The 25,649-nt window shown below is 43.2% G+C and overlaps 1 protein-coding gene across 2 annotated transcripts in view; it reads right to left on the bottom strand.

Moving 5' to 3' along the window:
* The window catches only part of SPTBN1 (spectrin beta, non-erythrocytic 1), a 543,544-nt gene that overhangs the window by 123,488 nt on the left and 394,407 nt on the right, over nucleotides 1-25,649 (bottom strand). For both annotated transcript variants that reach the window (XM_085612597.1, XM_085612598.1), the window contains 4 exons: nucleotides 22,773-22,975; nucleotides 18,201-18,291; nucleotides 10,222-10,368; nucleotides 2,136-2,399 (listed from right to left, as the gene is read on the bottom strand). In XM_085612597.1, coding sequence (XP_085468723.1) covers nucleotides 2,136-2,399; nucleotides 10,222-10,368; nucleotides 18,201-18,291; nucleotides 22,773-22,975 — 705 coding nt within the window. The remainder of the gene's footprint in view (nucleotides 1-2,135; nucleotides 2,400-10,221; nucleotides 10,369-18,200; nucleotides 18,292-22,772; nucleotides 22,976-25,649) is intronic.

Raw genomic sequence — 25,649 nt, 5'->3', positions numbered from 1 at the left:
TTACATCATGTAGTATTTGTATTATTTGTATTATTTTATTTTCATCTTGATGGTTGAGACGTCTGCATTATCATTCTTTTCAGTGACCCCTGACGAAGGGCCCCTGTGGCCCGAAATGCATTGGGTGATAAGAAATAAATATCTCTGATGAGCCAACTTGTTGTGCATGATTCATTTCAACGTGTCGCTGTCGAAGGCCCGGAGGGCATGCAGGAGACATTTGAATATGTAAATACAATGGATCATGTTGGAATTGCGCTGTTCCCACCGTGATGGTGCAAGTATGGATGAACTGTGGATGAAGGTTTCGTGATTACAGCTTGGTTTACTTTTTTTAAAATATGAAGATTTTGGTAAACAGTAAAAAGAAGAAATATAGTTGTGTAAAATATGGAAATATTCCTGTCCCCGCAGTGCGACAGTTTGGAGCGCAAGCGCGCGTCCTTTTGGAAACTCTCTTTCAGACTAGTGATCATTGGGACAGATCACTGACTGCTCGCACGCATTAATTCACTAGAACTTCTCAATCCAGGACGACAATGATAAATTAAAAGGGAAGGAGTGCATTCTTTAATCTTTTTCTTGTTATTCAATTAATTGTCCCTTCGAAAGTTTGCACCCCATTGATTAAAGTTTCGTATGAATCAAGTACTTACCACGTATACATGCATCACTCTGGAGGCAGCGTGAGGACACCAAAAAAATCGGAATGGTGCTCATGGAATGTTAATGGATTATAACGGATCAAGATAATGAAGCCAGTTATATGGGAGGTCTCTTTTTTCAAAATGTCTGTTTTTTCATTATTTATAAACTTTTCATATTTGTATTATATTGTTTACCTTCACGCAATTTTGATTGTATATTTTCGACATGTGTTTATGTTAATGTATGGTTCATAGCGGTAGAATTATGGGTTGGTTGAGAAGCGTAGAGGTGTGGGGATTTTGTGCAATTGTGGTGGTGGGAGCAGATTGACATATTTGTAGGCTGTTTCTTTAAGCGTTTGAATTTCAATTGGATCAGGTCATGGGGTTAAAACCACACCTGAATGCTGGAGTGCACGTGTTTATAAAATAACGCTCAGAAAGGTTCGTGTTAAACTGAATGCTGGCAGAGGCGAATAGACGTGCACATTATGAAGAGGCTGCCGGTTTCGGCTTTGAAGGTGATTTAGTAGTTTATAAGCCACACTGTACTAAAGGGATTCGGCACCAGTTTAAGTGGGAGCTTGTATGAAAAGGTTTCACGTTGGACAGTTTATGTTAGTACGTACAAGGGTTTGGGTTTCATTTAGCGTTAAGATGTTATCAGTACGGGCTAGACTTTGGGGTTTTTATTCAGCATTTAGTTTTCATGCGCTTGATTAATTTGAACTTTTGAGTGCATGTAATGGGGTTATGGGGTGGTGGGACACATTGAGCACGTTTAATTTCTGGTTTCGATCGTAAACAAGGGTTAATAGAGGGTAAAACGATCGGGGTGTGCAGTTCAAATCACTTTATTGTTACATCATGTAGTATTTGTATTATTTGTATTATTTTATTTTCATCTTGATGGTTGAGACGTCTGCATTATCATTCTTTTCAGTGACCCCTGACGAAGGGCCCCTGTGGCCCGAAATGCATTGGGTGATAAGAAATAAATATCTCTGATGAGCCAACTTGTTGTGCATGATTCATTTCAACGTGTCGCTGTCGAAGGCCCGGAGGGCATGCAGGAGACATTTGAATATGTAAATACAATGGATCATGTTGGAATTGCGCTGTTCCCACCGTGATGGTGCAAGTATGGATGAACTGTGGATGAAGGTTTCGTGATTACAGCTTGGTTTACTTTTTTTAAAATATGAAGATTTTGGTAAACAGTAAAAAGAAGAAATATAGTTGTGTAAAATATGGAAATATTCCTGTCCCCGCAGTGCGACAGTTTGGAGCGCAAGCGCGCGTCCTTTTGGAAACTCTCTTTCCTAAAGGCACAACATTTTATGTAATAGTAGAAGAAGAGCGGATTTAACAAATTACTACAGTGAAGTTTCTGATTCAAAACAATCAGATTTACAATAACACAGAACATGGAAAGCACAAAACATGGTTAAAAAGTTCTAGCACTTGTTAAACGAAGGATTTATCTACCTGTTGTTTCTTGAGGAGGATGTTTACACTGGTCAAATCCTTTCCATAGTCATCTGACTGAATCTGGCTCTCCAGGCCATGTAGCCATTTGTCTAGGTCAGCGCAGCTTTGGGTGAGGAGCTCAGCTTTATTGGCATCAAAAAGACGCTGGGCCTTGGTCTGGGTGGTGGACTCAAGTACTTCCCACATTTGATGGAGGGATGTCAACTTTTCTTTTACAATCGCCTCGGTTTCTGGTTTCTCCGCAACAAGCAAATTCCCTTCCTAAAAGTTAGAACAAAAATATTAAACAAACCTAAGGAAAAGGAAAGGACTGTTGAAGTAACCTAGTTGTTGCTTCAATTAACTGATTTGTCCATACAATTCTTTTATAATGTAATTTCTTTTTTCCTATTGCATACAATGTCCAAACGCAACCCACTAATGATGCACCCTACCTTGCAAATTTATTTATTTGCACATCTAAGTCACCCTTAGGTGTGCAGCTAGATTGAAAAATATAGCCCATATTTATTAACAAAAACAATTTGTGAGGAGTTCAGAACACAAAGAAATTACCAAAACAGTTTGCAAAGTAATCATAATATGATAAGTGGACAAATCAAATGAGCTTCTACGTTTCAACCAAGCACAAACAGAAAAGGTGTTGGCAATGATGCTGCTACAAGTAAAAAGGAAGTGGCAAGATTAATAAAATATGGTTTGATTATGGTTTCTATTACCATCTTTATAAACATTGTGCATGAACTTGGTGGTTGCTGTTTAATTTAGAAAAAGAGCTCTCAACTTCAATGAGACGGCCGATTCTCAAACAAAGCACTCTACATGCTGCATAAATCATCACCCTTAGCGGAGTACTATGGAAAACGGGCAAGACCTTGCAGCCGATTGTTTGCCTTTAGCCTTCCTGGCAATAACCAGGTTGAGGATTTACAACGTAAGCTGAGGATTCAACTATGGATCTGACCTCTGGAGTGAATAATACAGCAGAGACAGGGAGCATTTGCAAGCTAAGAAGGGGCACTCGCAAGGAAAAGCACTCCCTGGACCTTGAGATGAGGGCTGCTCATATTTTAATGTCATATTTTAATGCTCCTTTGAGGCATAGTGAAACAAGAGGAATATACTTTAAGAGGGTTCAGTTGACATATTGAAATACACATAACCTTCATTTGTCTGTAGTAAAGCCTCTCATGATCTAATGCGCACGAGTCCCTGACAATTCAAGCAGTGCTTTGTCAGAGACTCCCTTCTCTTATGAAGAGGTTTGCCTCTCCGAGGTGCAGAAATGGACAATGGGTACGGTTTTTCTTTTTCATGCCAGAATGTTAACAGAAGTTGCACCACTTTCATGCTAATGGAATCTGTGTATTATACTTCTGTAGAAAGCAAGTCATGACCCAAAAGTGAAGGAGAATGCATTGGTCTGTGTTTGAAGAGAGCAGCCATGGTATGCTGGACAATGTCAGAAAGTTGAGGGTAAACTCTCTCTCTCTTACATCTAGAATGCAACACTCTTACCTTTCACCTCAGACTAGCAAAAGAGTGACTTGTCATGCTCTCACTGATGAAATACTGAAATGGAAAATAAAATCTGAAAAGCGCATGTTGAGCAACAAGGCATCTCAGCACTGAAACAACACTATTTGGAATAAAATACGTTTATATGCTAAACTAACAGAATAAAAATGCCTTACGGGTTTTCCAGAAGGATGCGCACCAAGTAATAGTTTTAATCCCAATGGGAACATCATTCTAGAGTTCTGGACAAAGGAAAGAAGGAGACCGGCAAACTGCTATGGCTTTCTTCGCCCAAGGCGCGACTAAGAGTAATCGAGTGCAGAGCCAAAGTAAGACAAAGTATGGAGATTTTTCACATAGCCTTAAAGACCACCCTTTGTTTATATGGAAGGTAAAATACAAGATTTTGGCTTCCGTAAAATGCTCAAATCTCTTCTTTCCACTAGCCACTTGAACAGCAGAATTTTTAATTCTGTGCAACTGAGTCAGAGACAAGTAAGGAAGACCAAGGTAAATGATGCTGTAATAAACTATTCCAGAAAGTATGCAATTGAGACAACCTGGGCATGATACGGTTAGGGCAGAAAGGGAATTATTTGCCTTAAGTTTCTGAGAAAGACTGAGGCGATTACTGCCTTAATCTGGGCTACCAAAGATAAATAAATCCAGAACAATTTCTAGGGATTTAACTTCAAAAGAAGGAAGTGAACATCACACAGGGAGCTAGGCCACAAAGAGTATTGCCATCTCTCGATACAATTGCCTAGAAGTAAGATTCTGTTTTCATAGCATTCAGCTGGAGAAAATCATAAGTTATTCAGTTCTGAACAGCAGTAAGACAATTCTTCAAATCTCCAGCAATTCTAGTTGTTAGATGGTCCAAAGGGACAATGAACTGACTACCATCTGCAAATGAGATGACTAAGCAGCCATGAGATTTATTAAGCTGTAACAAAGGCTGAATGTAGATCTTAAACAACATAGGAGATCATGAAGAACCCTGAGGGACTACGCAAAAAAATAAAAAATAAAAAGTTGAACAAAATGGAGGGAGCACCACTACATGTGTACAGTCAGCTAGAAAAGGGCAGATAAGCATAAGGGTGAGCCCAAAAGACGTTCATTCCTAAAGAGTTGCAGTAGGATGTCGTGGCCCACAGTATCAAAGGCATTGGGTTTGCCACTATTAGGTGTCCTGCAGAATCTCCCTGAACTATATTTAATCTTTGTTCATCCAGCACACATGCAAGGGCCACCTCATTGCGTCTATCTTGCCTTAAACCCAGCAACGAAGGATAAATATGGTTTGATTATTCCAGGTAACTAGCCAATTGCTTGGCCACCACCTGTTACAAGATTTTGCTCAATGTCGGCAAATGAGTAATGGGTCTAATAATTTTTAATCAGGCTAGGATCTAAGTTGACTTTCTTTAACAAAGGCTTTTCAATGCCACTCTTCCATGCTGCCGGAACAAACCCAGCTGAGAGTGATTATATTTGTTTGGCAGGTAATACAAACAAAGATCAAACTTGCAGAGAGGAGACCGGGCAAAGGTTACCTGGAGAGACTGACTTTAAGGGGATGAATCCAAGTTCCCTTTTTACTGTGCATTTCTCAGCCACTGACAGTAACTTCACCACATTGTCAATGAGAGAGGGAAAACTTTCCATGGTAAGGCACTGAATCATCCTGAAATGTGCTTTGATGCTTTGCTTCGTATGTGAGCAGTGCAGCAGCAATGAACTGAGACCTACGTTCCTCTGAAGACCTTTGTTCAAACCAATCTCTACTATCAGTCACAGCCACAACTGCATGAAAATAAAATGAACAGAGAAACGTCCAATACACATGCATGTGAGGGTAAGCAGTACAAGTGCTGCACTGCCCAATTGTCTATAACTAAACATTGCTATTCAACACAAACTACACAGATAGGAACATATGTCCACATTTCAGCTTTTCAAGATATGTTAATTTAGCACAGGGGGCAAGGACTGCCATCTCTTAATAAACTAACAGACACTACACTTGTGGAGACACCTGCTTTGCACAGGGAAGATGACTTATACCTTTAACTTCAGTCTTTCATTTGAAAGCATAGTACTTCTGTCCTCAATCAGAAGGTGACTGAAAAAACTTTACAGGAGTAATTCTGATCTACAGTCATACATCAGAAAGGTCAAAATATGGGAGCTGTCACACTGACTTAAGGACGTCAACAGTGGATACCATGATTGCCTGAAAATGATTATTTGTAAAAAGGAGATTAGTTAATTCACATTTAGGGTCATTCAGCATTGCATACTTTATTTAACTCGGCACCCTTATGAAATTCTTCAGCACTGGTAGCGAGGTGGTAAGACATGCTGCATTGCTTCACTCATCTGAAATCCCCTACTTAAAGTATATGGATAGACCTTTGCCCATGTCTAGGTCTTAGCGACGCAATCTTCAAAAACAACTGTTTAGACCACACCAAAATGTCAGTCTCTTACCATAATTCGCTTGGTGCGGTTTTTCAGGAAGGCAGCTATTTTAGTAGGGAATGGTACAAGGGATGTGGCATTACTGTAATTAATACCATCCTCATTTCAAGACATTTGAAGGGAATAGCAAGATCTAACTAGTTTTGCCACAACACTTTCCTTCTAGAGAAGTGGTTGCATCAGCAGTTCAGGAGATATGGCAAGAGTAGGCCATCTCTAAAATGTGCCACATAGTGTATACTGAAAATACTCTTCTTTTTGTAGGCAGATATCCTGGAAGCTGAGAAAGTGTGTGAGAGACCTGGCTTCCTTCACAAGAAAGAAAACAGAAGCCAGCAATATAGCCGTAACTGTGCAACCTGCTTTTCCTCAAAAGAAAGGGGAATCCAGGCAAATAACTGGGATCAATAAAACTTGGCTTTGTTTACAAAACACTCAAAAAAACATTTAAATCGGGGGGAGGAGCCAAGATGGCGACCGGGATGGCAGCGTAGGCTCCCGGCTCCGTGAACCTCCGCACCCCGCACAGATATCCTGCACGAGATCCTTAGCCTGCGCTATCCGCCCGTGTTGGTGAACGCGAGCGGCAACCGATCGTGTGACCCCGAAGTTTCTGGCAGCGGTACCGCCGGAGAAATGTCCGTCTAAAGTTTGCGGCCTGTGCAGCCCTGGAGCCGGGACCTCGAGTGGACGCCGTGGCCGGGCGGCAGTGCAACAACAGCGGCCTTCGGTGACTGGGTGGAGTCGGACTGCCGGAGTGGTGCGAATGTCGACCTGCGTTTCACCGTGGTCGTTCCTACCACTAAGCGTAGCGGAACGAGTGCGTGCCCGAGGTGGCAACTCCAAGACTCTCCGGTGATTGCCTCAGCCTTCGCCGGTGAGCTGCCCGGACGCCGCCCGTAACTCGCCCCGATTCTCGCGGGCTGCTCCCGGATTTTCGCGGGCGCTGGTCCGTGGTGGGGACGACTGTGGCCCGTGACCACACACCGGACACATCATTTGCCTGCCCCCGGAACCCTGTTTCCAGCGACATGGAACCCGAGGCGCTTGAGCCTGAGTCCCGGTCCCGATCTGGGTTGGATCTACCCAGCGGCCATTTTGGTAGGACAGTGTCCACCATCCTGTACACTGGGTTGCAGCAGGATTGGGAGGGTGCGACTCTGAGGAGCGTAGCGGAGCGAGCGCCGGGAGCTGTACTGGGGTACGGTGACCTTCTCGAGGCTCTCGGTGCCCTTCATTCCACCTTGGTTCACGGCGCCTGGGTGTTGGGGAGCAAGCTCGATGGAGTGACATCAGCGTTGGAACAGTTGCCGCCTGCCTATCCCCAGGTACACTGGGACTTCTTACACCGCGCACGGGGGGACAGTGTCGTGGCCGCCCCTGTGAATAGTGCACGCCTGGACTCTCCGGACAGTATATTAACGTGCGATCAGCTGGCTGTGGATCTGGTCTGTTCCGGAGGTTTCGGACCTGAGTGGGGGGTGGTGGCCTTGTCCCGTGCGCGGCCTCCGACGACTCAGGCAACATCCAAGCAACGGTCGCCTGCTCTGCCTGATTCCGCCTTCCTGGGCCTGGTGTGCAGTGTAAATCCTGGCTCAGCACTGGGAAAGACGACCCTCCATAGAGCTGATTGTGTCGATCTTCAGAGCCCTCTACCCTACCCGTGTGTGTCGCTTCCTGATCTTTATTGGACGCTTCTCTTCCTGGTAACATTGGACATGGCACTGGGACGAGGGGTATGCATGGGTGGGTTTGCAAAGAGTGGCCAAGGATGAGGCTGACCCTTCAGAGGTGGTCATCTACTAGGCGGGCGGGCTCGGGAGTTGTGTGCTCTCACGGCATAACTGTTAGTGTACCAAGTGTGTAATGCTCCTTACTTCACTTTGACAGGGTCGATTTCGTGTTCTGTATTGTATGCTTTGCGGGAAAACGTATGGTGCGGGAGGGAGAAGCCGGGGGCGTGTTTTACAGGCCCTCCTCCAGTTTATTAATACTCTCTCTACCCCCCCCGTCTGGTGGGGGCTCTTTTCCTACTCTTTTTCTCTGTTTCTTCTATATTTCGGGTCTGGTTCAGGGGCGACAGGCACACTGCTGGGGGGGGGGGCCGTACTCATCTGCAGAGGTGCAGGGTGGGGGGTTGGGGGGGGGGGTTCTTTAGTCTTTAACCCCTTTTTTCTATGGCCTCCTTTTCTTCTCTTATTCTTCTTTGTCTTTTTCTGGGATCAGCATGGTAGAACTCCTTTGTTGTTATTCACTGTTGTTTCCGGAGTGCCATAATTTCCGTGGAGTTTCCTGGGTCTTGGGGCAGGGGGGTTGCAGGCGCAAATGGCCGTGTCATTCCTTCACATCCTGAACTTCCTGTTTCAGCGCCATTGCCTAGATAGACTGCTGTTTATTGTTTACGTTCATCATTCTGCCTGCCATTTTTCGCTGCTGGGACACTGTTTGGCGCCTGATCCTTCCATCCTCTTCTATTATAAAATGTAAACCTTGATTATCCTGGTCTCCTACTTGGGCTGTTCAGAGACTGAGAGTATGCTAGCGTCGAGATTTTGCACCCCGAGGTGCTGACTGTGATATACTTGCTTTCTGTTATTCTGACTGTTTAGCGGCCGGCCCCGGGGGTTGTAGGCCCATACGTGTAATTGATTGAAATATCAATAAAGGTTTTCAAAAAAAAAAAAAAAAACATTTAAATCACTCAAGACATAATCTACATCTCATGCTCACAACTAAAGCTCCTTAGCTTCTTAACTTAACAAGGACTATGAGAGTCAATCACTAATGATATTGGGGGATGTTAGTAGAATGAAACCAGTACGTTGCCAGAGTATGCTAGGCCATTCCCTTAGGAGAACTATGGAAACTGGTCAGAGAAAAAAGTACAAAAGAAACCAGGCAATTCTTTTGTCAAACCAGTGGTGCTCCAACATCAACACAAATAGGTCACTGGGAGCCCAAAAACTGTGGAATGACACAGTCTATGCCTTTTTGTTCGGAATCAGTGAGCATGTAAATTGAAGCACCATCTGGAGACTCGTATCATGCCATGTTTACAAGATCCTGCAACTATGCATCTAACGAGGTGCTCATCAGCAAACACAGAATGTTGACAATGACAAAGACATGCTTGACAGTACCACTTAGCACCACAGAAAATTAACACTGCACAGAAAAGTAAATAAAGAGATCCTTTTTATTTGGCAGAAAGGAGGAAACTGACATGTGGGGGTATCCAACATAGGGCTGTCTACTAAATTTACCAATTTAATGTATTGGGTCTATAAAAGGAAATGCACAAGGCTTTAGATTCAACAGTTAAAACGCTGTGCTCATGGCTGCCGTCCATCAATTGACTGCCCAGGAACAATCTGGTCCCTTCTTGATTCCAAATCTATTACTCTCCACCAGATGCCAAACGCTAACCCAATTTAAGAGTAGAACTAGAACACCCTGTCAGTTTACTTTTTCACGCACCTCTACTCCTCTCACCCTGCTAAGTACATTATGTCATATTAAACTGCCATGATTTCCCTATTTACGTCATTAAAATTAAAATGCAGACAAAGGCTATTGAAATATGTTACACTAGAGTATGGATACCTACCAGCACAGGGTTTCTTTTACATACAAAAATCCACCTAGAACCCTGGATCTACTCTGGAAATGGTGACATTCATTCCACTTCTGAATAGAATTCTACAATGCAAGGTATGCATTTACTGTGTGAAATAAAGCTTCTTTGAATAGGAAATAGGTACCAATGTACAATATTCAACGTAAACCGATGTTACAAGTACCAGCACTTTAAAGCAGAAACATATTATGCTGTACATGCTAAACAATACAACCATTTGTCTTGTGTGGTTTAAGGCTGGTTTGCCTGTTTGCTCAACTTACATCGCTAGATTCAACTACTTTAAGATCACTATAGTGCTGCAAAACGAAGGGCAAACCCATTAACTGTCACTGGCACAAGCACTGAAGAAAACAAGATTGCAACAATTTGCATGCATTAGGCAGGACAAGAAAAACGAAATATTTGGACCATCAAAGCACTGAAATTCTTTTGTATTACCTTTTCAATTTTGTCCAGCCACTCCTTATTCGATGCAAGTTCTGCCATAAAGGCTTGATGTTTCAGCCATTTACTGTGCAGATTTCTGGCTTCATCGTAGGACATGTCTTGGGCTGTGAGCATCTTTTCATTGATCCAGAGGGAGAGCTGGGAAACAAGGAAATGCATCATCAGACAGAAATGCTTTGCTGCTTTGGGAATTCATTTCAGAGAATATTAAAGGTACTTTCAACATACACATCACATAGCTGAAGTAAGCTGCAACTCACAAAATAATGTGGGCGCTTAAAAAGAAAACTATGTTAACCTATAGTAAACAGTTGCATATTAACATGGAATGTAAATTTGGGTAATCAAGTTAGATTGCAGAATACATAGGAATGTAGCAAAATTGTATCAAGAATGATGACTTTTACTCCATCTTTGTTGGAGTATCAGGTCCAAGGGTTTGGATGCGCCATCTCGATAATAACACATCTGCCACCAATAAGGTAATAAAAGACTTCAATAATTTGGGTACAATGGGCCCTTTAAACCTCCGGGCACCAAATGTCACACTACCTGCTGCAGCAATGATAACTGCCACCCTGGGAACGCACAATTCCCCATTACCACGACATCTGGGCCATCTCAGCTAAGCAATCATCCTAACTTGCAGACAAGCTAACCACAGAGTGCTCATCACAAACCACCTCAACTCTCACGATGTACTTCCATATTTCTGAAGCTATGTCCTACAAGAATTTGAGCTTCCAATTCTCTTCACTTCTCTTATTTGCATATAGTCTTCATATCGCAAACGTTTCCCTATTCAGCAGTGGTTCAACCACAAAATACCAACCCTAGGGGTTAACCTAGTTGCTCAAATGTAACTGAAAAAGAAACATTACACCAACTCCAGAACAGGCAATCTAGCATGTGTGCCTGTGTATGCATCTTTTTACATCTTTAATATTATTTATGCCGCAAGGTGGAATTAACATGCACTGAAAATAAGAGATAACCAAACTTCAAACCAAATTTGGATTTCTAAAATTTTAATTCTTCCACACAAAAAGTACATACTATGGAAAATGTATTTACTGTCATGAAAATAGGGAATGAATTTTAAGCAGGATTTAAATAAACATACGTTTTTGATGAACTTGATGGGATTTTCCTACGTTGAACAGTTGTAATGCTTAGCTCAGGTATTACAAAAGTAAATCAAGGAGGGTCATATCCATGCCAAATATTCAGCCTCCTCGGATAAAAATATTTGTAAATAAGTCAGTGGTTATCCTGGAATTCCGGTACAGATATTTCTTGTGCAGGAGACCTGCATCCAGAAGGTGTGTATGTCCTGCACAAGCTACATGATTTGAGCCAGAGCAAAGCCAAGAAATAAGCAGGATAACCTGTGTCAGAGCAGATTACTTGAGGCACACACTGTAGGGGTGGTACAAATGTTCCTGGCAAACTAAGTGAACATTTTACATTGAGTTGAGATTATTTAAACTGCTCCTTGACAAAACAAATTGTAATATTCTTCTTACATAGTTTGGATGTGGAAAATGACAACTGTTGCACAAACAAAAATACCCAGCTATGCACCCTATCCTCTTATCAGCCAATGTTTAGGGTGGGAAACAAGCTGAAATGGTTACCATTATGCCATAATCAGTTTTAAGTGGCTCAGACACCATGTCAGACCATATTTTTCAATCACGCCAATTCTATTTTGTCACTGGAATCAAACGGGCATAAAATGCTTTGCTCAAATTAGATTTTTTGCAAAGGCATATGTGTGCGCGGACACACAAAAGGTTTCCACCAAATACTGCCCGGCAGCTAACTGGGATAATCTAACAGTAAATTAGATTGCTGAATGTGGTCAATGCAACAATCTCACAGTAAACAAGGGTGTTGAGTGTTTCAGAAGAAAAACTGTTCGAGAAAGGAAACTGTGGTCTAGGGATTACTGGCTCTCAGAATCCCTGGATATCCTTTGAGGATCCCCGGCTGCCGCGTTAATCCCTGGAAGTCAGCAGGTCTACAACGTCAATCCATAGGGCTAATGTAAAGAGCATTAGTGTGTCATGTCAGGAAACTCAGTGTTCCAGATTTAACACTGCATCAATGCTTTTAGAGCATGAAAAGGAAAGCGTGCTATCTTTGTCGCAGAGGGTTCGAGCAGGTTAGACAAGTTACCTGCACCAGAGGATCTGAAAAATGGACACAGGTTATGAAATAAGAGCGATTTAAAATTCTTACTTGGAGCAAATCACAGTTGATGCAGAACAAGAATATGTTATTTGTGCATGTATGTTTTCATACTGTTTATTTTAAGATTTAGATAATGGAACTGCATGATTCTAATTGCGATGGATTAAAATTTTCTTCTGATTTTCAGTGTCTCAGAATCAAGACAGAGAAACTGTTCCACCTGTGGAACGTGCTATATGCATGTGAAAAAGTATTGATACACTGTCATGCGTGAGCAACTTCAGTCTAAATCTATTCACTCACCTGCTTGAAGATCCTTTCCCCATATACTGCTACCACTGAAATCATAAGAGGTGTGGTTACTGGTGGCACCCACCAGAACTCACTTTTGGGAATTGTCACTTATTTTTCCTCATCAGACTTTGACCCAGGGCAAGAGAGGTAAAAACACAAAAGGCGGGAAGGAGGAGTAAGAAAAAAAACTGAAAACCAGTGACGAAAGGATAAACAAAGCAGGGGTGAAAAAGAACAAACTGGAGTGAAATAAAGTGGCAGGGAGTGTCTGGTGGTGGAATACAAAGGTATCCGGTGGAATCTCCCGCCCTGTCAGCATTCCCTATGGAGCAAGCTATACGTAATTAGTGATATTTGGGTATTAATTATACCATTCATCAGCTCAAACTCTTCCTGCCTCTGCTGTACCTGTATTGTGTACAACACAATTCCCCACACTGTGTTGTACCTGTTCTATGTGCAACTATTGCATAAAGCTACGTCTGCAATAGAAGCATTTTCCATTCCAAACTGAAATAAACTTGACTTCAACGGTTAACAAATAAAAAAATATAGACGTACTTTAAAGTATTAGCACCTTTTTAAAAATCTGGCAAGAAAGTGACAGGACTGCTAACTGTATGCGCCAGTTAACCAACAGATATGGAGCACAGTCAATGCCTTCACCATCGCTCAATAGGTAAAGCAGGGTCATGTCATTTAGGTTTGCTCTACAGGGAGCAGTACTTTAAACGAGCCTAAAGCAAAGTGTGATTTTTTCTTCTTACACAAACACTTGTGTTAAAGCTTAATGAACATGATCTGCTCTGGACAGGACTGAAAGGAGAGGCATCCAAATTCCAGCTTCCCACTCCCATTGTGAGTGATCCAAGATGGCCTCCAAATATGGATATAGATGTAACACATATAATGATGCATCATGAGGCATGTTTGCAATGGTAACAGAGCCCCATTTCAAGTAGTTAGAGCTCTCCCCTGTTACCCAGGTCATATAGTTTAACTAGTATGCTCTAGACGGAGTTTGGAGAGACGGCATGCATTCAAGAAAGAGTGTATGAATCTTGCATTACTGTCATCCTACTTCTGTAAGCTAAACTCACAAAAGATGCAGTTTGTAATCTTGCAAATAATATAATACACTACCAATCGCACTGAGTAGCATGCCAATCCATCCTTTTTCACCCACTGTGCCAGTCCAGAGAGCAGCCCCCCTTATGCAAATCAGTACTAGCCCTTCTTAACGCCTTTAGTGGCCGTATGCATGTCCAGACGTGGATCCCTAGCTCTCCGTGCCACAGGATCCAAGTTATAGCTCACTGACTAGGCCTAATAAAGTTGAAACAGGTCTGGAAATGCTTATGTTCCCTTCTGGAAGGGGGAGCTAGCTGGACATTTCTAGACGGACTGTTCCCGTGAGCAGGGTCAGAACTGATTTGCATAAGGGGACCTATGTCTGGGTGAAAATCGATGGGTTGGAATGCTACCCAGAGCAACTGCCAGCGGTTTAGGCTATTACAGGGTGTTCTTCCTGTTACTCTTTGTGTGTCTGATTTATCAATACTTCTGTTTATGACAGAAGAGTGCAATCGATGCCACCTGTGCGGAATATTTTCTTTGAGAGAATCATACCATGCTGCTGATGTTCTTCTACCTGTTCTGTGTCGTACGCAAGACTTAGTAAAAAAAATCACTTCACAAGAGGCATGACTGGCTTAGTCAATGCTTGTCTTTACTGTGATGAGCCTAGCAATAAACAAGGAGAGATATTGGAATAGTTCAGAGTCTTCTGCATTATCGACAGTAGGACAAGCAAGTCTCATGTTTGAGACAAAGCTAGGCATAGTTAGGCATGCGCTTGTAAAGCATAAATGTATTATAAAGGGGATGGTCTTACAACAATGTGTCCTTTCTAGGTCCCTCTTCAATAAGTGGGACAATCGTGCCTAAACTCAGGAAAGCGGGTGTGTGCTTCCTGCAACTGTTGCATTCATACCCACCATATGTCAATCTCCTGTGTACACTAGGAGCTTTTCTTAGCTCCTTCAAGATAAAACAAGCAGATGGCGTAATTTTACTTTACCATGCTCTCCCACCTACCTAGAGCTATAGAGAAACAGCTACTGAAATTGTGTGCTTCCTACCACAAACACCTCCCACAGGCAGAGTGCAGGAAAAATATAATTTAGTTAAGTAGTAAAACCTACAGCCAAGGGCAATGCAAAAACTCCTGAACCAGCCTTACTGCTACACCTGGATTCACAAGTCCTCTTCCCCCACACGTACCCCCAATCCTGAGCTAGAAATGCTTGCCTGTAGCTTTCACAAAACTATGCGGCAGGGCATCAGCTGAATCAGCAGAAGGCTGTGATGGTGTCACAAGGTGACGTCATGGCAATACATCAATCAAGTCATATCTGCCTTTACAAAACAGTTGGGCTGGCGCTCAGCAATTTACAAACTTGCACCACTAAGAGAAAATGCAGTTAAGTCAATGAAAACTGTGCATTAGCATTTACCATTCGCCTTCACATGCGCCATAAATCAGAGTGCATTCTGGTCAGCAGAACATCAAGGTTTAAATTGTCCTACATCTTCCGTCCCGATGCTTTAATAATTAATCACATAAGTACACCTATGCTTTTCTGTACAGTAAGCATGGGACTTTAGGGTATATATATATATATATATATATATACATATACATACACACACACACATTATCTACTGGCGGTCGCCAGTAGATAGTTATAGTTAGGACCGTGTTTCCATAGGAAATCTGAAAATTCTATTTTGAATAACTTTGGCGCCGGTTGACGAATCCTCGCGTATTTTTCAAAATAGGTGGGGCGCTCCGCTCCGCTCCTACCCTGAAAGTCTCGGGGTGATTAGTCAAGCGGGGGCCGAGAAAAAAGGGGGGTCCCAAAACACGTTTTCCCTATGCATTTTTCCATAGGGACCTTTAGTCCAAGGTACAGCCCGAACTGCTGAACAGAATTACTTGAAATTTGGCAGAGAGATAGTCCTCAGGTCAGGGATGTGCCTTTTGAATATCTGGAGTCAATCTGTTCAGTAGTTCCTGAGAAAATTTCAGTTAAAAGTACATAGATGTCAGTAAACATTCTAATCGGTCGAAATCAGGAAGTGTCGGCCGCCATTTTGTCTCTCGCAGTCTGAGGCAGTGAAAAACAAAGGTGGAGAACGTGAAAAGGGGGCAGGGTGGACAGTTCCTGACCCCCTAGCCTTTGTCAGGGGGTCACTGAAGAACCCCCAAGGGTGAAAAAAACATTTATTTTTTTGACCCGGGCGGGGTGCGCGCACCGTGAAAAACCTGAAAAAAAAAATATTAATAAATACATAACTTAGCATTTAAAAAGCTGTACAAATTCACTTAAAAAACCATAAGTTTCACACACGTTATAGTTAGGAATTAGCATTTAAAAAACCTTGCAAATTCACTTAAAAAAACCATAGGTTTCACACATGTTATAGTTAGCTGGACATTTCCCTCATAAAAAACCCATGAAATTCCCCCGTTATAGTTAGTGCAGGCAACTATAACTCACGCGACCGCAATCCTCTGCTGATGATGTCAGATATTACATCACTGATTACATATGTTTATTTCTGAAAAATAAATTTTTGTAATATATGTATAGCTAAAGATTAATGGAAGAAGACATGGGTAAATAGGTGTCTAAATACAGTGATGTAATATCTGACGTCATCAGCAGAGGATTGCGGTCGCGTGAGTTATAGTTGCCTGCACTAACTATAACGGGGGAATTTCATGGGTTTTTTACGAGGGAAATGTCCAGCTAACTATAACATGTGTGAAACCTATGGTTTTTTAAGTGAATATATATATACATACATATAAACACACACACACACATATATATATATATATTACCTACTGGCGGTCGCCAGTAGGTAGTTATAGTTAGGACCCCTTTTCCATAGGAAATCCGCAACATTCTATTTTGAATAACTTTGGCGCCGGTCGATGAATCCTCGCGAATTTCTCAAAATAGGTGGGGCGCTACGCTCCGCTCCTACCCTGAAAGTCTCGGGGGGATTCGTCAAGCGGGGGCTGAGATAAAAGGGGGGTCCCAAAACGCGTTTTTCCCATGCATTTTTCCATAGGACCTTTAGACAGAGCTACAGCCCGAACGGCTGAACAGAATTACTAGAAATTTGGCAGAGAGGTAGTCCCTATGTCAAGGAAGTGCCTTTTGTAGGTTTGGTGTAAATCTGTTCAGTAGATTCTGAGAAAATAGCCTTTAAATCAATATATATATCTGAGCCCGCTTACGGTACGCTTACCGTACGCTTACCGTACGCGTACGGTGGCGTGCGCGAGCGCGATTCTGATTGGCTCTTAGATCTTAGTAAACATTCGAATCGGCCGAAACCAGGAAGCGGCGTCCGCCATTTTGTCTCTCGCACTGAGTGTTATTTATCAAACATGATGCCCAAAAACATGTTACGGGGCTGTTTTGACAACTCCCTCCCACATAGTCATGTTGAGGGAGTCCCCAAACATCCCCCAAGAGCAAAAACGGTTTTATTTTTTTTTCGGCAATTTCGCCGAGTACGCTTACCGTACGCTTACCGTAAGCGTACGGTAAAAAATAGAAATAAAAAAAACACTATCCACACTTACCCCACCCCCTGTGCTTTTGGTGGCCGCAGGCAACCAAATGTACAGGGCTTATTACATCAGAAAAAAAACTATATTTTGGCAACATGAAATTATAAAATCGAAATAAAAAAAACACTATCCACATTGACCCCACCCCCTGTGCTTTTGGTGGCCGAAGGCCACCAAATGTACAGGGCTTATTAAAGTTGATAAAAACCGTGCACGGAACGCACTGCGTTAAGTGGGCGCGCACGCCTCGAATGGCGTAAAGTAACTTAGCATTTAAAAAACCATACAAATTCACTGAAAAAACCATAGGTTTCACACACGTTATAGTTAGGAATTAGCATTTAAAAAACCTTGCAAATTCACTGAAAAAACCATAGGTTTCACACATGTTATAGTTAGCGGAAATTTTACTGATAAAAAACCAATGAAATTGCCCCGTTATAGTTAGTGCTGGCAACTATAACTCACGCGACCGCAATCTTCTGCTGATGACATATGTGTCTTTATAAAAAAAAATATTTGTAATATATGTATAGCTAAAAATGTATGGAAGAAGACATGGGCAAATAAGTGTCTAAATACAGTATTAGCATCAGCAGAGGATTGCGGTCGCGTGAGTTATAGTTGCCAGCACTAACTATAACGGGGCAATTTCATTGGTTTTTTATCAGTAAAATTTCCGCTAACTATAACATGTGTGAAACCTATGGTTTTTTCAGTGAATATATATATATATATATACATATACACATATATATTTAAATAATATACACTTTTCACATATATTCTGAGCATTCTAATGATCTTATCGGGCAATAGTAATCAATACCTCTTGGCAATCCTGAAGAAATTTCTGCATTTCTCTGTTGTCTTTAAGCCTCGTCAGAAGCTCGCTGGCTGCCTTACGATTCTTTCTGTGCCTGGTTTAAGATAAAAAATACAAGCATTACATTATTAAACAGAGGAATCGGAATCAGGCAATAAAATCATCAGCCTAGACAGCTCAGCATATTTTTTCCCTTAAAAATAGTACCCAATTGCACCGGATTTCAGGAGGGATACTTTAAGATACCAAATGCAATACTTTCTAGCACTTCATAATTTATTGTGAGAAAGGGAGCAAGGCGCATCTGCCCAATTGATACCACGGGATGAGGCCCCATCAGCACAGTTATTCAATACCACTACTATATCCCAAAAAAATAGCATAGCACTGCACATTCAGGGCTACAACCTCAAGAGCCATACATTGCTTCAACAGGAACACCATTATCAGGTACTCAATGCACCCATGAATCAAGCAGTGCCACAACTTTCACTATTTAAGGAAGGTTGAGACTCTGGTGTAAGAATGTCCAATATTTACAAACACCTAAAACACATTAGGATTATACAAAAAAATAAAAAATATCGCAGTGGCCTGCATTTGGTTATGAAAGTAGCATCTGTAATGTATTCCTAGCGTGTAATGCAACCCGGCGGCCACAGGCAGCACACCTCAGCACAACAGTTGTGACACTTTCTCGTGTGACTTCCCCTACAATCCATAAATTCGTCCATTACACATCTATGAATTCTCCATTCTCACATAAAAGAGGACTTTGCTGCTGCATCATAACTGTGGGGACTAAAGTTCATCCTCCATTGCCAGCGTTAGAGGAATTAAGTCAAAGATCATGGGCATGAGCATGAGCATGGGACTGGCATGAGGATAACAATGTAAGTAAACGCAACCAAAGGGGTTAACTACACTACTTATTACCTCCTCATTCGTCTTCATCCCATTCCTTAATCCATAAGGGTGACTCTCACCTCTGGAGATAGGCAACTTATTTGCTACCTCTATTTTGTTTTATATACAAAAGTAACCTCCTACCTCTAGCACTTCTGTCTTTTTTTCTATTTCGAGCATGCATTCCTGGTTCCTTGGGGATTCTCTCTATGGGCTAGGATGTTAGTTTCTGATAGAATGATCTTATTTTTCCGGTAATCCCTCCTCTGTCACGGCCTCTTGTGTACTTGAGGCATCATCATCCTTGTCCCTAGCTGCCTCCGAGGTCCTGGGGTTGTTAATCCCAGTTGGTCTGCACATTTTGCTATTGTTGCTTTTTGACTGCACGAGTCAGTGTCCTGCCACTTGGATCTCTGGGGTGATCAAACAAGCCCTTGATAGGTTGTTTGGGGCTGGTGGCTTATATCTAGTCTCGTTTGGTTGCCGTTTGCTCTGGCCATTGTGGTCCATCTATGAGACTGTTGTGGTTGTCTATTTATATGTGTAACCCTCGCCTACTGTGCGCAACTTGGGTTGTATTTTAATGTCTAACATTAAGCAGGCTCTGGTGGCTTCGCTTCTAATTACTATGGACAGTCTGCTGTTCTGCTGAGAACTGCCATCCATCTGCTTCTTCGTATTCGGTGCTCAGAGTGGTGTCCTCGCAGTCAGAATCCTGGTGATGGCCCTTTTTAGGTCTCGCCTGGCTATCGCCAGCGAGACTCATGTAGGGGCTTCAGAAAATGCTCCCAAAGGCTTCCCAAGCGGATCGGGTGGCGGTTACGCGCACAACCACGCGCATTCCATTTGCCACCGGCTACTTCCTGCGCGTGCGCCGCCTCATGCACTCAGAGAGATTTAGTAAGGGGCACAAGACCTTAGGAATGCGGTTTATGGCCAGTGCATGTGAGGCATTCAAGCGCGAAGCTGCCATCGGACTTGAAAGCAGCAGACTGCTTTCGCCAGCGCGCGCTTGGCCTCACTTCCTGCATCCCCTCTTAGAACAATTAACTTTCGTTATAACTCACACCCCATATGCTTGTTCAATCCCACCCTTCCTTTGATGTCCGCTTTTCTTGTTGTTTACAAACCACGCCACACACTGCTGCACGCCACACACTGCTGCACGCCGCATGCCACACACTGCTGCGCACACTGCTGCATTACACACTGCTGCACGCCACACACTGCTGCACGCCACACACTGCTGCACGCCACACACTGCTGCACGCCACACACTGCTACACGCCACACACTGCTACACGCCACACACTGCTACACGCCACACACAGCTGCACGCCACACACAGCTGCACGCCACACACAGCTGCACGCCACACTGCTGCACGCCGCACACTGCTGCACGAAACACTGCTGCACGAAACACTGCTGCACGCCACACACTGCTGCACGGCACACACTGCTGCACGGCACACACTGCTGCACACTGCTGCACGCCACACACTGCTGCACGGCACACACTGCTGCACGGCGCACACTGCTGCACACTGCTGCATCACTCACTGCTGCATGCTGCACGACACTGCTGCACGCAGCGCACTGCTACACGAAACACTGCTGCACACCACACACTGCTGCCCGCCACACACTGCTGCATGGCACACACTGCAGCACGCCGCACACTGCTACACGAAACACTGCTGCACGCCACACACTGCTGCACGCCGCACACTGCTGCATGCTGCACGCCGCACACTGCTGCACGAAACACTGCTGCACGAAACACTGCTGCACGCCGCACACTGCTGCACGCCGCACACTGCTGCACGCCGCACACTGCTGCACGCCGCACACTGCTGCACGCCGCACACTGCTGCACGCCGCACACTGCTGCACGCCGCACACTGCTGCACACTGCTGCATCACTCACTGCTGCATGCTGCACGACACTGTTGCACGCAGCACACTGCTACACGCCTCACACTGCTGCACGCCTCACACTGCTGCATGCCGCACACTGCTGCACGCCGCACACTGCTGCATGTCGCACACTGCTGCACGTCGCACACTGCTGCACGTCGCACACTGCTGCATTACTCACTGCTGCACGACACTGCTGCACGCAGCATACCGCTGCACGCCACACGCCGCTGCACGCCACACAGTGCTGCATGCCTCACACTGCTACACGAAACACTGCTGCACGCCACACTGCTGCACGCCTTACACTGCTGCACGCCGCACACTGCTGCACGCCGCACACTGCTGCACGCCGCACACTGCTTTTATGCGAGTTTATGCTACTGACATTGTAAATGACAATGCCTTTTATTTGTTTTAAAACCAAAACATAAATAAAAGGCATTGTAATTTTACAATGCCAATAGCTCAAACTCTTATAAATGCGAGACCTATTGCATTGCAAATGCTTGTTGATACATCAGTCCAGGTGAATTCTGTTTAGGAAAATGCTCTGATTTGGTTTAGGTCAGGTTCAGTACCTTGGTAGTCATGATCTTATTTGTTCCTGTAGATGTTGCCTTAAGACAGTCTTCAATTATCACTGTTCCTGCCTTTCCGGATGGGTATTATGGTTTGCTTAGTACCCTTTTGGTGACTTGGTTCCGTATCAGGTTAGTCTGCCATGGTGTTTAACTGCTTCTGTTCAGGGTATCGGCCTATTATCAGGGTAGCAGAGATTGCCTTGTCTGTTTCCAGCCCTCTGGATATCCTCACAGAATAGGACTAGGAAGCTTGGCAAGGAGGTAATGACTCAATTTACCAGTATCTTCCTTACTCAGAGTCCAGGTCTTCTTCAACCCAGTCCTGCATTACGCCCTCAACCATTCCCTTGGTTGTCCCCCTCTGTACCTTTTTCTTTTGGTATTATTTAGGAAGTTGAAGAGGTAAGAAGTCACTGGGCAAAGCAACAAAGATGTGTTGGGGTAGCAAAGAAGTTACATCTATGACTGTGAGATTCTCACCCTCAGCGTGAAATATAGGACAAGGCACAGTTAGAGTGCTGTAATGAAGATTACCGGTGAGTAATCAATCCATGAGCTGACACTAACACACTAAAACATTGCATGGGCATGTAACTGTGTTTGTATTTCCATTCCTCAAATCAGTATTTCTGAGTGTTTGTTTTTCTTTTTGAATATGCCACAATGGCAATATGACCACCTGAGAATTCTGAGAAGTGTACGTTTGTCTTTATAAACACACACACTAAACACTTTACGGACCACCAACAGGACATAATCATCTTACCACTCACTGCTTTCATTACCTTTTTAAATGAAAATAAAAGAAACCAAGCATATACCTGAACTCATCCCACACGTGTGAGGGGGAGGAGATCTGAAAAGCCTCAAGCGTGATGTGCTATAGAACACACAGCAAGAGTGCTAGGAAGCTACCACTTTGCTACACAGAGGGACAATGTTAAAAAAAGGCAACAATCCCAAACATATCCTTTCCTATGTACTTCAAGTACAGACACAGACAATTTCTCTATTTACATTGCGTTCTTCCTGCTGAAATTTTAACTTTGATATTACAGCCTCACAAGACCTCCTTTCCCTCCTGGACTGAACTCTGATTAGAAGCGCTCACTTTTGGATTTACATCTGTTACACACCACTAACTATTGTGCCATCAAAAATGGTACCTGCTGTCAATCGAGTCCACTTTCTCCTGGATCTTGTCTGCATTTATGTTGCCATCGCTGACCAGCCGTCTACCCGTCTCAATGACAGCATTTATTTTTTCTTCACTCGCATCCATTGTGGTCATGAAGTCCTCCTGCTTTTTAATTGCAGCTTCAGCTGCTTCCAATGTAGTGGGCAGTTCAGTGTGCGCCAAAACGTATTCCTTTGGGAAAAAATATCATTAGAAAGGCATGCTGTATGTTCAGACAACTTCATTGAGTATTACAGTAAAGCAAAAATTGGGTTTTTGCCCAACATGTTTAGCTATCAAAAGTTCTTTGATATACAGACTAGATAGCATTCGAAGTAGTTTAGATTGTTCAAGGGTAAGGTGCATATCTTTAATGTCCCATCAATAGGGACTGCAGATAAATATAACATGCTACTACACCAGGCTGGACAGGAGCAGATAAAATACAAAAAACACAGAAGGATTTTATCATTTATCATTAAATAAGTAATACAAGGGTTTGTTTCAAAGACCCAGAAAGCAGTTTGGCACTGTAATTGTTGGGTCTCTCACATATATATATAAAGTCACTGTTTTAACCCTATATGCTTCTCTCCATTCAGCTCATTTAGTGCTTTCTTTCTGCTTTTATTAATTTATTTCGCTCTTCTTTTCACTCCTCCGTCTTTCATTTTCATCCAAGTCTTTCTCTTACTCAGACTCATCCCGGTCTCTTTTGGGTACGCTCTCTATTTTACCGCCCCCTTCCTACCACCACTACCACTGGTCTTTTACTGCATTTTATCCTTATGTCTGTCTCAGCCCTGTTGTTATTCCATGGCACTATTGGTCCCTTTATCTTTCTGTCTCGAGGTGATTTTTAACTCTCTCTGCTTATCTCTTGCTCTTGCTCACTTTAATTTGGAAACGAGCATTGGCATGGCCAATAGGTCTCGCCTTTGGGACCTTATAAGTGTTTAGCCATGCAACAGTTGCATAACTAAATACTTATACGGTCCCAAAAGTGAGACCTATTGGCTATGCCAAGCAGCCGTTCGGCCGCGAAAGTGATCGTGATCAAACATCAAAGCGGCCGCGCAAGTGAAAGTAATCGCGGTCAAGCGCAGCGTGCGCGCCCGCGCACATGCACTGTAGCTCTAGGCTGGCCTGGTAGCACTTTTTGGAGCCCTCTCAATAAGTCTCGCCAGACCAGCGCATGCGCTGGGTCAGGCGAGACCTAAAAAAGGTATAGGGTAAAAAGTTAGCCTTTGGATTACCTGAGAACTCCCAAGCGTGGCTGACATTACACACCAATGGTTCATCTGTTTCTAATGCTCTGGTCAGAAAACCTTTCTTAAATTACTTGAGTCTAGTAAGAGGTAAGAACCAGGTGTGGGCGGAACTTGCAGAAACGGACTGTGGAGTTCAGCTAAGTTGCATAGAAAATCAGCGAGATTCTGTGGAGTTCTATCAACAGGCAAGAATAGGCATGTCACGCTGCTTGTGCTATAATTTAGCACTGTGAGAGCGTCCATATGGAGCCTTGCTTAAAGAGATTAATAACATATATAGTGCACTAGTTCAATGGGTAAATTAGATCTCATGCCCTTTAGCTTGTACCTACTTGATTTAAAAGATTTCTTTATTGATTTCAAACTTCAAATAATCACAAACATTGGTATGCATATATTTCAATCAGGTTACAGCGGGTCTCTATAGTACAACCGTGCACAGTGAATGAAGCAATCATTTCAGGTGAGTGTCCATTATTTCTTGACATTTCCATGTCTACAGTTGGGGATATACATAAGCCGCCTCTATGCGCATTCCACCCGCTCCACTTTTTATCCCATTTCTTGGGACATCCTCTAGATTTATATACTTCTTTTTCTGCAATCATACACTTTTCAAGTTCAGCTGCCCAATTCTTTGTCGAAGGTCTTTCCGCTGCCCCCCGCCCGTTTCATTGCAATTGCTCTTTTTTACTAAAGTGTAACCCAGAGTGGCTAGTAGCTGTTCCACTTCTGTGAGATCGGTTGCTTCCCAAATGTTAGGAAGGCCCAGCGGTGGTATCCGAGTTGTCTGTTTTCCCATAGCGTCCTGCATTTGTGTTGTAGCCCTGTCCCATAAGGGTTGTATTTGTGGACAGTCCCATATAGTGTGATAGAATGTTGCCTCTTGGTGACCTACTCGATTTAAGATGGGATAGGCCAGTAGCTCATAGGTCCTAATATTACCTTTTGAGTCTGACAAACATCACTTTCTGTCCAAGGCGAATCACAGGTAGTAGCAAAGGGTACTTGTGGAAGAAGTACATAGGGTCTGCTTTACGTTGGTGAACACAGACTTCAATTGGAAGATGTGTAAATCTTAACTGTGAATCCTGGTGCGTTTCACTAGAATGCTGCAACAACTGTGACCATTCCAGGTGCCTCACCCCTCGAACTGTCATTTGTGGTTAGTAAAAAAGTGGACATGCTTAACAGTTCATAAGATAGTTAGGAAAAATAAGACATCAAAGGCTTAAGTTAAGAGCTCTTAATTGCCGGACATTTAGTCATTAGAAAGGTTGTAAAAGGTCAGAAAAAACTAGCTGTTTACCTATAAAAATAGTTTTGAAGCTTCTTCTGTGGCCTTGGTAATTTACTAAAGCAGGTGCACAACTTCACCAGTTTCCACCTTAGGAAGGAGCCTTGCATCATCATGGCTCTGACCAATTGGAAAGGAAAAGGCCGGAGGATGTTGGGTAAATATAACTACAAAGATAGGGCCTGATTGCATTAAGGGCCTGATTACAAGTTTGTCAGACAGGGTTACTCAGTCACAAACGTGGCGCATACCCCATCCACCAAATTACAATCCCATTATATCCTATGGAACTTGTAAT

The sequence above is a fragment of the Triturus cristatus genome, chromosome 6 (genome assembly GCF_964204655.1).
Source record: "Triturus cristatus chromosome 6, aTriCri1.1, whole genome shotgun sequence".
Taxonomy (NCBI): Eukaryota; Metazoa; Chordata; class Amphibia; order Caudata; family Salamandridae; genus Triturus; species Triturus cristatus.
Note: the sequence above shows the minus strand (reverse complement) of the source record. Positions and strands in the feature narration are given on the sequence as shown.